Source organism: Acipenser ruthenus, chromosome 2 (assembly GCF_902713425.1).
Source record: "Acipenser ruthenus chromosome 2, fAciRut3.2 maternal haplotype, whole genome shotgun sequence".
Taxonomy (NCBI): Eukaryota; Metazoa; Chordata; class Actinopteri; order Acipenseriformes; family Acipenseridae; genus Acipenser; species Acipenser ruthenus.
The window spans coordinates 36,359,518-36,373,101 of NC_081190.1; the positions used below are offsets into that span (position 1 = coordinate 36,359,518).

Below are 13,584 nucleotides of genomic sequence, written 5' to 3' on the forward strand. Positions count from 1 at the left end.
TTAATTTTACTTCATGTTTACAAACCATTCGATCCAATATGACATGCCAGATTAGATTATGTTCACGAAAATTCACATTTGTCGTTCTTGTTAGTTTAACAGAGCTTACAAAATGTTCTGACATTCTTTTTCCCCTCCCACTTCCACTTTTGCAGCTATATCTGTCTTCATTGGTTGTGCTAATTGTAATAAATAGTTAACTGTTGTATTCATTAATATTTGCTTATTTACATTTTTGTTTGCTATTTGGTTATATTTACTTCCTGTTTTTCCAGCTTCATGTAATATTGATCAGGCACACAGTTTCACAGCATCCTTAACCTTTCCACCTAGGAGATACAGATGTAGGGCACCCTCCTGCTGTGTGATTGAAAGCACCCCGGCAGAAAGTTCTCCATGGTGAAGTGATACATAAACAGTCAAGGCCTCACATTTTTATTTCCCATTGCTTCGTCAATCATGTAATGTACAACTGAAACAGCAGTATTTTTGCTAGAACATAAAAATAAAGCAATTAAACATTACCTTTTTTCCCCACTGTTAGTTAAGAGACAACAAATTTGTCTGGAAACATAAACCAAACTAGCGGTGTGGTAGCCATGTAAAGGCATAATGTGATGCGCTGTCACTAGGGCAGGATCCTTTATAAAAAGGTGCTGCTGTATTTGTACAATGTATTGCAATATGTTGACAGTCGCTTTGTAATACTGTATTGTTGCAGTACAATGAAGTAATACTACAAAAGGAATCCCATTATTCCTGTATACTACACATTCCAATAGTTCCTGCATACAAGGTCATTGACAGATGTAAAGCCTGCGGTCCTTTTAAATCTGTACCAGTGATTAGCTCTCAGGCTTGCTGACACACAGTTAGACACTATTGTGACCTTTCGTGCAAAAAGCATTTCATAATGTAAGCATGGAAGAATAGGCCTGCACACACTTGATGTGTGTGTACTGTACTCTATTAATATAATCTTGAGATTCTCCATGTCTGGTGCCATACCTAACGGTATACTAATACCTACCGGTATACTAAACTTGTCAAAAAGTGAGAATTTCAGTCACTTGGCTCTACAGTCCAAACTGAGCAAGTCTGTAGTTTACGCTTCACATGCTTGTGTTTTAACAGTGATAAGTGAAAAAATTAAATAGAGTGAATGAGTTGACCTAGCCTACATCATTAAGACTGTCACAAGCAAGAAAAAATACCCTTGTTGTATAGTAAAATAAGTGCTGACCCCTTCAGTGCAAATGTGATCAGTCAAACAGACTATCAGGTATGTGGGTCATTCCACACCAACTCAACCAGAAAAGGGACATTTCGTTGCCTGTCCGTCTCAAATTTTTCTAAAGAAATTCACCTGGGGGTTTTTCAGACACGCAGATTTCAGAAATGATAACCATTATATATTTTTTTAAATGTCCCTTTCGACCTGTGGCCTTGCAAAGGTCAACCTAAAGTGAGAAAGGGACCTTGACCAGAAAAATGGGGGCAATTTAGATGCTACCATGTGTAGCCCCTTGTTCTGCTTGTACTGAATAGGGCTTTTCAGAAGAAAAAAAAATACTAGGAGCACCCTACTCACTTCTGGCAAATTGCCAGACAAGATGTAACTGACAAGTTTTATTCGAACTTCAGCCTAACCCTTTACCCTGTAGGGGATGTGGGTCCTAAAATGTAAGTATTGCTGTAAGACCCTTAGGAACCAGTCTTCCAAATTCTGTGAAAAACATTTGGTTTCAAGTCCCACCACTGGTCATTAAATCCCCTTGAAATTCATTTTTGCTATTTGTACCAAGTTTACGCCATAATAACTTGCGTGGGGGGACTCCAAAAAATCACCCATATGTTTGGATAGATGTTGATGAGATCTACAAGCATCAGCAAAATATTATGGTATCCGGGGATTTTGGATTTTTGGCAGATCTTTGAAGTTGCATTTGTCATGCATTCAAGCATTGCTTATGGCCACTTTTGTGAGGCTAAAGTTCCACATAGTTCTATCCAAACTGGCTATTTCTTCAACTTTGGTCATCTGCATATAAACCTGCAGCTCTCTGCAATAAGCTTGTACATGTGGCTCATGCAAGAAAGGGAAAAGGGCACTCCGATTTCAGGACTAATACTGAAAGAGAAAGCATTGTTCTTCCATAGTCGACTACATCCAGTGGACAACAGTTGTTGTCACTGTTGGATGGATGTACAGATTTATTTTTTTACATTTTTTTTTAAAGATGTCATCGGGCAGCTTTGCTTAGCAGTGCGGATACAACAGGGTTAGAACCGTTTAGTCAGAAAATGCTTCAGAGTAACACTTAAGGAAACAGTGTTTGGGGCTATCAGAAGAATGCTAATGTTTAAATAAACTTTTAGAGTACAATATATGTATTGCTGTTTTCTGTAAACTGTGTGTTATAATACAGAAAAATACAATTAAAACACTGGCTGAAAAGATAACATAGTTGATTATTGAGATGATCACAACTGACATGCAACCAATTTCAATTGTGGAGGATACTGGATTCAACAAGTGAATGTCTTTTGTTGAGCCAGATTACAGAATGCCGTGTTGATGGGTTTTTTGGTTTTGTTTGCACCCTATACTGAGGAAGATGCAAAGTTTAGTTTGTAGCTGCTATTCTGGGAGTGAGACTCAAGCGACGTTTAATATATTTCTTTTAGAAAGAGAAGATTGCTTCCATTTTATGTTTTTTTTGGTCCTCTTTTTCCTCCACTGCTATTAGTAAATTACTTTTTCTTTCTTTTTTTTTAATTCAAATATTTAGGTGTATGTGGCAGGAAAGAAGCAATACGAATAGATATTTAAATGTAAATAATAAATTGCCCCTAACATGATACACATACTGCTGTACAAATTCTACAGGAAACCTCTGTAGTTGATGCCTTTTGTCAACTGTTAACGTGTAGGCAAAGTTCTAAGTGGTTAACACTTAGTCTTGGGATAGGGTCTTATTATACAATGTAACATATGTACTTGCTATAAATATGTATTTATTTATTTTAACTTTTTAAAGGACTGGCTTTTTGGCATCTCATCAGCATACTGTGTATTTAAAAAAAGGTATTTATTTAGTAAGGTATTTACTTCACAATTGGCACCATTTTATTTAATAAAACTAGAAACGTTCCCTGCATCTGCCCCGAGACAGGGATGTATAGTAGCAGAGGCACTCGGTTTGTACTTGCAGCAGTGACAGTGTATTTGTATTTAACATCCATACAGACAGAATCTCTGAGCTGTTTTCTCCAAATTGGCATTAGCATGTTTTTTTCTGATAGCAGAAGCACACCCTATAAGGTCACCAAACCAGTAACAAACACCTTGAGTATTTCACTTAGGGGCTTGGGAGTAGTCTAAAGTGGTTTTATTATTTTCTTTTCGGACAAAAATTGCGCAAATGACAGTTGAGTAAATAGCTTTGAGAATCCAGCCCACATTTATTTTATTTATTTATTCATTTATTTATCTATTTATTTATATATTTTTATATAAAGCAAGCAGCATATGATAAAATGTGCCTTATTTTCAAGCAACATTACATCTTACATTGCTTAATGCACCTAAATGTGAAGTATAGTTTAAAAGGGTCTGTGGCATTTTAGCTGGGCAAGATCTAATTATGCACATTCAAATGTATGTTGTTTTTGCAACTAAGCTGGTCATTTTCTAACCATATATATCACACTGAAAACCACAATACATCTCAAATTCTAGCTACTGCTTTGTGTAATGGCAGATACGTGTTTTGAATTTCATGTACTGTATATGTTAATATGTACTAACATGCACTCTTATTATTATTATTATTATTATTATTATTATTATTATTATTATTATTATTATAGAGCATTCCCTGGCATAAATATGATATTTTTGCCTGCATGTGTGTTCAAGTTGACTCTCCACACTGTGGGGTAGATGTAAGGATGCGTGCAAAGTGAACCCCCATAAAGCCGTAAATCATGTTTAGCAACCATAAAGTGTGATTTTACCGGTCGCTAAAAATGTGGCGCATGTAAATAATGTTCTGCACCCGCTATCAAATTTGCACTTTGCCATCATTAATCCATTAAAATTATATTGAAATGCATTCAAATGAAGAAAGGAGCATGGAATTGGGCTGGAATGAGAGGATTTTGCCTTGCACTTAGGCAATTGCTGACCCTCCAAAAAATTTACAGCTTTATAAAAGCACACACCTGCAGAGACCTGTCATTGGCTTGAGGATGGCTGCTGTGGTACACTTCCTGATCGGCGACACTTGGCTCTTGTTGAGGAACACATTCGGAGAAGGGCAAGACGAAGACGACCCCGCTTATTCAATCCCAGGGTCACTTTGTTTGGGATGCTGGAGGATGCGGTGTCAACACATTGTCTCACTCCGCTAATAGCTGAATTGAGGGATTGAGGGCTAGACCCCAACGTCAATCTAGGGACTTCTATTCCTGCACATGTGAAAGTGCGGTGTTCTCTGCACTACTTAGCCTCTGGTTCCTTTGAGACCACAGTTGTAACTGATGTTTGCTGAGGCTTTTCCAAACAACTCAGTTTTCATGCTGAGTGACCTCAGCCTTAAGGACTGTCAACTCCTACTGAGAAAACGCTTCTTTTCTTTTCTGTACGCCAAGAGGACATTGCTGCCCTTCGTCTGAGCATGGTTTGTATTTTCATGCTCCACAGATGTCTTACAATGCCTACTGCTCTCTGTACTACTAACTCCATCACCTCTAGGCTGCAAGTGCGGCCGCTAAATTGAGACCCTCATTATCATAATTGCGGATCATTATTTAATCTTACATAGGGCGCAGTGCAATTAGAATTGTGCATCTGCAATTATTTGCACAGTGCCTATACTTACATCTAACCCTGTGAGCCAATTGTGAGTTTGTTGACAATCCTTTAATTCCCTTATCTTATTCTGTAGTTTGTGGCATTATTGATTGCATGGAAAATCATGAAAGGGGGAACAACAGGGAAATTACATTATGCCTTGTTATTCACTAAAGGTAATTACACATTGACGTAATTATCATTTACTCCACCAGTTAGTCTTAATTACTTTTATCAGGATGTGCTAAATGAAAACTACTGTAGGTGAATTTTTTTGTGCTGGAGGTAAATCACTGTACATAATTGTTATTTTTACCCAAAGGAGCGTTAAAGATTTTTCATTAGCAGAAAGCATTTTAGTTAATTGTACATACCGTAAGTCATATTTGAATGAATGGGAAAAGCATTGTATGTAAAAGGTTAGATTTTAAAATAAAAGGTGTGTGTGGGTGGGTGGATGGGGGGGGGTGAGTCCAGGGGTCCTAAAAACGGCACGCTTTTCCTTTATGAATGAAACATACAACAATAAAGTGATCCGAACAATCTCCCAGCAGGATAAAGGTTAATAGAGGAATATCACAGCCAATTTAGTTTAACAAGAGTGTATCAAGAAATACTAAAAGACTAAAATTCAATGACTAACATTTCGACAAGTATTTTTCTTCAAATCACTTCAAATCACATTGAAAAAACTTCTAGTTGAAACGTTTTCCATTGAACTTGAGTTTATTGTACTATTAATTGAGCATGATTTGAGTGTTTAATAGTTGAGTGATACCTATCTGAGTAAAAATGCCTTAAGCCTTGTATGAACTGTGGGTCCTTACAGCTAAAGTACATGTTTAAGGAAATCCTGGTTCAGATTCTTTAAGCCAGTGTTCTAACGTTTTTGGTTTCACCCAATGGAATTCCTTTAAGAATGCTGTTCAGCAGGTAAACCTTGTGGAGTATCTTGCAATACAGTCAGTCTGGGTTCTGAGCAGGATTTCTGAAGAGTTGGGTTACAGTTTTTCTGCAGGTAGTGGTTAATAATAAAATGTAATCGTAAACACGCAAAACTTGACAGGTGGTTATGAGTGAAATTACTTTTGATTTATTGTTTTCTAATACATGCAAATAGCACCACCGGCTATATGAATTGTATTAGTGTAAATGCTGTAGATAATTTAGGGTTGTTGAAATTGCTCCTTGAAATTTTTCCAGTGGTGTTGAAGTGGTTTTCTTATTTCAGATTATTTTGATAAATAAAATTGTCCTATCTGCTTTCAGACATCAGGCTGCTATATTGAAAATAAGTTTCCTCAACAGTAGGCTGCTACATAAGTGGTGTTTATGGAAACGTGGTAAAGTAAGACTTTTTTTAAAAATAGCTGTGAAGGTACTGTACAACGAAAAGAAGAAAATATCAAAATAAACTAGACTTTCAATACATAATACACAGCCTGCACAAGTGACGACCACAAACTTCCTGCATTGCCTTATACTCTTGTCATGTGAAAGATTGTGTGGCACTGTACAGACTTGCCACTTATAAAGGAATTTAGTTCTGCTTGATACAACTCCCCTTCCTTCAGTATTTATTATTTATATTACAAAAGTGCAGGCATGGCAGTCAGCCAATCAAGGGTCCTTGTTGGAATGTAAACAGTGTACGCAGGATTAGACTGAAGCTGAAAACATAACTTTCGACAGAAGAGAGATTGCCAGTAAGATATCGGGGGCTAGGCATAGACCAGCCTGCGTCGCACGCAAGATAAGGTACTGTAACTGTCGGTTGAGTGTATGAAGCTTCATTTCAGAAGTGTTTTAACTAGTAAATGTTATGCTGTAGTTTATACTAGATGAAGCCAGATAAAAGACAATGTTTGGTGTTTGAGGAGAAGCTGCTGAAAACTGCATTGTGAAGTAAGAATTGTTGTATTGCATAGGGTTTACATTTTTTAAGTGAATGACGAAAGTGTTGCATGGAACTAGAGCAGGTTGTCCTGACGTACTTTTACATGTAACATTTTATTATTCATCTTTAAAAGTAGAATTAATAGGGTGTACACAATTGAATAATTCTCTCACCTACATATCATTAATGTTATTTGGTTTCCAGTTCTTGTTTTCTCACATTTTTACATCCTTGAAATTTTTTTTTTTTTTTTTTATAAATGGAGCTCAGCATGGTCATAGCAATATTTTCTTTATCAAAGACAACTGAAACGTGCTTATAGTTTGTTTCCCCACTAGGGCATTTTGCATCATCAGTGTTAAACTAATAACCAAATTAGTCCTGGTCTCTTACCCTTAATCTTACATTTTCTTTAGTAGGAAACATATTGCTATGAACCATCGTGAGCTGAAACCTAAACAATAAATCTCAAGGATTTATGCTGTTGGAAGCTATATATATATATATATATATATAATGTGTATATGTACAGTGCCTTGCATAAGTATTCACCCCCCTTGGACTTTTCCACGTTTTGTAGTGTTACAACCTGGAATTTAATTTGGATACTTTAAAGGTGCAAAATATTTTTTATTGTGACACAAAAGTTAATTAAACAAAAAAAAAAGACATTTGTTGGTTGCATAGGTATTCACCCCCCTGAGTCAATACTTGGTAGAAGCACCTTTGGCAGCAATTATAGCTGAGTCTTTTTGGGTAAGTCTCTACCAGCTTGGCACATCTGGATCCTGCAATTTTTGCCCATTCTTCTTGGCAAAATTGCTCAAGCTCTGTTAAGTTGGATGGGGATCGTTGGTGAACAGCAATTTTCAAGTCTTGCCACAGATTCTCAATCAGATTGAGGTCTGGGCTTTGACTGGGCCATTCTAAGACATTCAGGTTCTTGTTTTTAAACCACTCCAGTGTAGCTTTGGCTGTGTGTCTAGGGTCATTGTCCTGCTGGAAGGTGAACCTCTGCCCCAGTCCCAGGTCTCTTGCAGACTGAAACAGGTTTTCCTCTAGAATTTCCCTGTATTTGGCTCCATCCATCTTGCCCTCAATCCTTACCAGTTTCCCAGTCCCTGCCAATGAAAAGCATCCCCATAACATGATGCGGCCACTACCATGCTTCACCGTGGAGATGGTGTTCTCAGGGTGATAAGCAGTGTTGGCTTTGCGCCACACATAGCGTTTTGCGCTAAGGCCAAAAAGTTTAATTTTGGTCTCATCAGACCAGAGAACCTTTTTCCACATGTTTGCTGTGTCTCCCACATGCCTTTTTGGCAAAATCCAAACGGGATTTGATATGGTTTTTTTTCAGCAATGGCTTTCTGCTTGCCACTCTTCAATAAAGCCCAGCTTTGTGGAGCGTCCGGGTTATAGTTGTCCCATGGACGGTTTCTCCCATCTCAGCTGTGGATCTCTCCAACTCCTTCAGAGTTACCATTGGCCTCTTGGTTGCTTCTCTGACTAATGCCCGCCTTACCTGGTCACTGAGTTTTGGTGGACGGCCTTCTCTAGGCAGAGTCGCGGTTGTGCCATATTCTTTCCATTTTTTAATAACGGTGCTCTGGGGGATGTTCAAAGTTTGGGTTATTTTTTTATAACCCAACACTGATTGGTGCTTCGAGAACTTTATCTCGGACTTGTTTTGGTAGCTCCTTGGTCTTCATGATGCTGTTTGTTTAGATATGCTCTCTAACAAACACTGGGGCCTTCCAGAAACAGGTGTATTTAACCCTTTGCAGTCCATTTATTAAGTGCGCGTCAGGTCCAATTTATTTTCACACGCGCAGGTAATTTTAGACACGCTGTTTAAAAGTATTTTTTTCTTCACAGTCAAACGGGTTTAAAAGGCCCTGCATATCAACAAAGCACTCACTAGGCATCTCCAGCCCCGCCCCACCCTTTCGTTCGCCATAGCTTTCACATATGCTAAGAAATAAATAATAATAATAATAGTCGTACATACCGATCAATCATCTCCTGATCACTCATTTTATCACCAAACTCCTCAATAATGCAATCCAAGTCATTATTTTATTACTCTAACATCTCAAAAAAGCTCTGCAAATGTCTGTGATAGTCTCTGTGCGCTGATACAGTAACATCCAGCTTGTTTCCTTATGACAGCCCATATGGGATGCCAATGGCAAGTATGACTATTCATGAGATGCGCCTTTTTTTTTATCGGCTTGTCTCGGCCATAGGAATAATTGCAATGTCGGACCAGGTCCGAAAATGGACCACAAAGGGTTAATCTGAGATCATGTGACACTTTAATTGCACACAGGTGGACTCCATTCAACTAATTGTGACTTCTGAAGGCAATTGGTTGCACCAGAGCTTATTTAGGGGTGTCACAGCAAAGGGGGTGAATACTTATGCAATCAAGACTTTTCAGTTTTTTATTTGTAAATAATGTTGAAAAATATGTAGATTTTTTTTCCACACTTCGACATTATGGACTATTTTGTGTATATCAGTGACAAAAAATCCTAATTAAATCCATTTTAATTCCAGATTGTAACACTACAAAATGTGGAAAAGTCCAAGGAGGGTGAATACTTATGCAAGGCACTGTATGTGTGCGTGTGTGTGTGTGTGTGTGTGTATATATATATATATATATATTATATATATATAATATATATATATATACACATTTTTTAACATGTTCATATTACTATACTGTACATTTAAGATGTAGTATTTGTATAGTTGTATTATGCGTATGATAATTAATAAATGCAGTATATTACCAGACAATCAAACGGATTGTATCATAGCTGAGGAATATTGTTTCTTTCATGAGCTTCACATCTTACTGTGTTTAAGCAGAGGTCAGCCTGTATCTGATTCAAAGGAGGTTCAAAATGTTGACAATGCAACAGCTGTTGCAGTCAATCAGGCCAAGCGACTGGTTTACCACGGTGGAACTCGGAGACTCCTGTTTCCACATAAGGAAGTACCTGCGGTTCGCCTTTCAGGGAACAGCGTATGAGTTCCGTGTCCTGCCATTCGGCTTCTCCCTAACTCCTGTGCTTTCTCGAAGTGCATGGAAGCTATTTTGGCACCATTGAGACACATCGGAGTGCTCAATTATCTGGACGACTGGCTAGTCTTGAGCACAGGCAGAAGCCTACACGGAATTTGTCACTGGCCACCTCCATCGGTTGGGTCCTACGGTGGATAATGTGAAGAGCCAGCTGATACCTTCTCAAAAATTGTAATGTCGGACATGGTCTGACATAGGACCGCAAAGGGTTAAAAAAGGTGTTATGACTTATCTGTTAGGCCTCACATTTGGTTAAGGCCCTCGAGAAGAGCGTCTCTCGTTGTCCTCTGCTGTCTGTTTGCTTTTCGTGTTTAAGTCCTGATTTTATGATTGGTTTGTTTTATTTCTCTTTTAGATATTGTTTTTTGTGTAAAGTGCCTTGATGTGCAGGTCTGCACATAAGGCGCTAAATAAATCAAAGTTGAAGTTGTTGTTGTTTTATCATAACCCTGGTTCCCTGAAATAGAAATGTAACCATTCACCTTCAAGGTCACTGCGTCCATGATTGCATCAGGCTTGAAGGAAAAATGATGCTGAAATCTGTGAGCGCAGTCCTTTTAGGGTGGGATCACGACTGTGTTACAGGCTCAAAGGAGCAGCTTTGGTATACAGTTTTCAGGATTTGGGTCTTTAGGAGGAAAATACCCATTCGGTAATGGTTACATTTCTATTTCAGGGAACCAGGTTTGATAATAACTAGGGCTGTCAATTAATCACAGTTAACTTCTGTGATTTAACGAGTAAATGTTTTTGGAGATTAATTATTTTAACACGCGTTAATTGCATTGCTGAGTCTTGAGCCTTTCGGCACACCGTACTTCAATCCCGGCCGCAGCAACATTGTATTGAGTGTCTGAGTGCAGTTATTGTTTAAATAGAAAGTTAGTCACTGAACCGCTTAATGGAGCAAAGCACTAAAAATGAATGTGATTTTTTTTTTTTTTTTTTGACTGGCTCACTAGACAGAAAGACGCTTAGTCTACTGTCAAAGTGAGTTCCAGTATGAAACACGAGTACAAGTCTGCTGCGTGCTGAACACGCCTTCATTTCTCAAAATACACTAGCAGCTCTTCTACTACAGACAATAACAACAACAAATTAAACCCACCAGTTTCGACAGAAATGCAGGATCGCTGCAAACCCATATCAAGCTAAGTATGATAATACTTTTTTTTTTTAATTATTATTATTTTAATTTTTTTAAATGGGTTAGACTGCGTTGCTCCTTTTTATTTTATTTTTTGCACATAGTAGGCTATGTAAAGCCTAACAATTGTTAGTGTGCAGTTTTTGGATATGACAGTGGGTTTTTTTTTTTTTTTTTTATGTTTTCTTCACAATTAACAGTTCATTTTCTAGAAGTGCTTACTATAGCTACATATTTATAATTTTATTTAAAAAAACACATTTATTTCAGTTCACAATCACATTTATAAATAGGTATCCTACATATTATGTTTTCTGATCTCTGTGTGCTGCTGATCAAGCTTGAACCTCACGTTTTATTGTGTTGGTTGTATTTGTAATTTCTAAATTATTGCCCCTAGTACATTTTGGTGGTGGTCTCAATGGGTAAATTTCCTGGTTAAATAAAAACATGAATAAATACATTTTAAACAATTCTATTTACAGTTAAGGATAATAAAAACAATAGCATCAGTAATAAAACAAATTTAAATTAGATGGATGTAGTAATTGTAACAATTTAATATGCGATTAAAACTGAGATTAACTAAGAATTTGTTTTAATCGTGAGATTAATCGCGATTAATTTTTTTAATCGATTGACAGCCCTACACTAGATTTAGAATTATCTCTGCTCACAGTTGTATTTCTTCTTTTAGCATAACAACGTCTCAACTATTTTATGCTCTGATATTTTTTATATTGGTCCTGATTGATGTGGATCATGTACAAGAAAGATTGAAAGTTATTGGTAGAATGTTTGTTTGTTTTCAGTAGTAGTTTCTCCACCACAGCACTAGCAACAAAAGGTAAACAGTATTGATGCCATTCTTTTTAAAATAACAATTTTCTCAGTGGCATTGCGGAGCATTCACACATTTAGAATTAATTAAACAAAACAATAAAATAATATATTTTTTGATTTAAAACATTACCCTGAAAGCATAAAGAACACTCCAGGGGTGTGATTAATATGCGAGAATTGCACCCCTAAAGGGTTAAAGTCCTACAGTGTGGCAGGGAGAGTCTGCTGCTAATGTACTGAGGTATTCTATGTCTCACAGCACCATTTGCAAAACCAACTATGCTAATGTTAAACAAAGCATGAAGTCGAAAGTTAAACATCAACTTCAGGAGCTCAGTGAGGGTGTTTCAGACAAAGGAAAATGCAGTTTGTAAGATTTTAATTAAATAGCAACCAACTCAGAAGTGTGAAGTATCCCAATGCTAGCCCATAGCTCTATCTCTTCTGTAAAGGGAAACTGACATGGACTACATCCCTTCTAAATCCCTGTCCGCTGGTTTATGTGCATCATGTTTTCCAGGTGCTTGCCACAGGTTGCCTTTTGTGTAATGTCAATTCGAATAGATTACTGTTCATACTGAACCAAAAATGAATATACTTCCCTTGAACAGTCTTTTTTGGAATGTAAACCAACATGGAAGTAAAGATTTTGTTCAGCCTTACACTACGTTCTGCAAGTCAATATTTCAGTAGGCAGCTTTGTAGCTGCTGTATTAAATTAACTTTGACAGTACTAGCAGTGATACGGATGTACCTACAGTATTCGCATGTAAAGACTTTATTATATAATCATGTATTTATAGCCATACCAACTTTCGCTTTCTTCACAGCATCAAAAATCAAGTATTCAATCAAGTTTCTATGCTTGTGTGTCCATTATAGTGGAGAGGCTAAGCTAAAAATGAATACAGCACCTTCAGAATGTTCTTGTAAAAAGACGACACCTCTAAAAGGAATTTTTATCACCAAACTTAGCTTGACTGCATTTACCTTGCATAGCAAGTTACCCATCCTCTATTTAATACATGTGTTGGCTCAGTCATTCTGAACCAAGGCTTGGACATTGCAGCTCCTCTTTATACTCTAATAGCCATACAGTACTAAAGACCCCTTTATGGCTTGTTTTTATGATGATTTTTAATTCCCTTTTTTTCAGCCACTGCACATTTTGAATATAATTTAGTTTCCCTGACAGATTTCACTTGGGAGTGGATTTGTTAATGGATTGCAGTGATAAATGCCTTAAATACCTGACACCCAGTGGTTTTGTTTTGTGTGTTTGTCGTGCAGGTTCTGCTCAGTCCTCAATATGACTGATGGGGACTATGATTATCTGATCAAGCTCCTAGCCCTGGGGGACTCTGGAGTTGGGAAGACCACCTTCCTCTACAGATACACGGATAACAAGTTTAACCCCAAATTCATCACCACAGTGGGAATCGACTTCAGGGAAAAGAGAGTGGTGAGTAGTCCTGCTCCTCAATTGCAGTGTTTTAACTCTTTATTTTATAATGTACTTTTTAGCGGTTGTAGTGTTTCAGTAAAATATGTACTGAATACCTAGTGCACAAGACAGCGTAAGAGAAGTGCTATGGTAGAATATGTTTGAAACATACAAAATATACGGTAACACTAATTTTAATTTAGAAAACTGAGCAACGTCCGCCCCTCCCCCCTCCAACTTGGGTTATCCAGCGGCAAACCTTTAATTTCTACATTCGCCATCTTGCAAGCTGTGCAAG

At 37.4% G+C, this 13,584-nt stretch overlaps 1 protein-coding gene across 3 annotated transcripts in view; it reads left to right on the forward strand.

Moving 5' to 3' along the window:
* LOC131699136 (ras-related protein Rab-27B-like) overlaps positions 1–13,584 on the forward strand; it is an 80,690-nt gene that overhangs the window by 41,200 nt on the left and 25,906 nt on the right. For all 3 annotated transcript variants that reach the window (XM_058995223.1, XM_058995238.1, XM_058995230.1), the window contains one exon: positions 13,133–13,304. In XM_058995223.1, coding sequence (XP_058851206.1) covers positions 13,152–13,304 — 153 coding nt within the window. In that variant the 5' untranslated portion in view covers positions 13,133–13,151. The remainder of the gene's footprint in view (positions 1–13,132; positions 13,305–13,584) is intronic.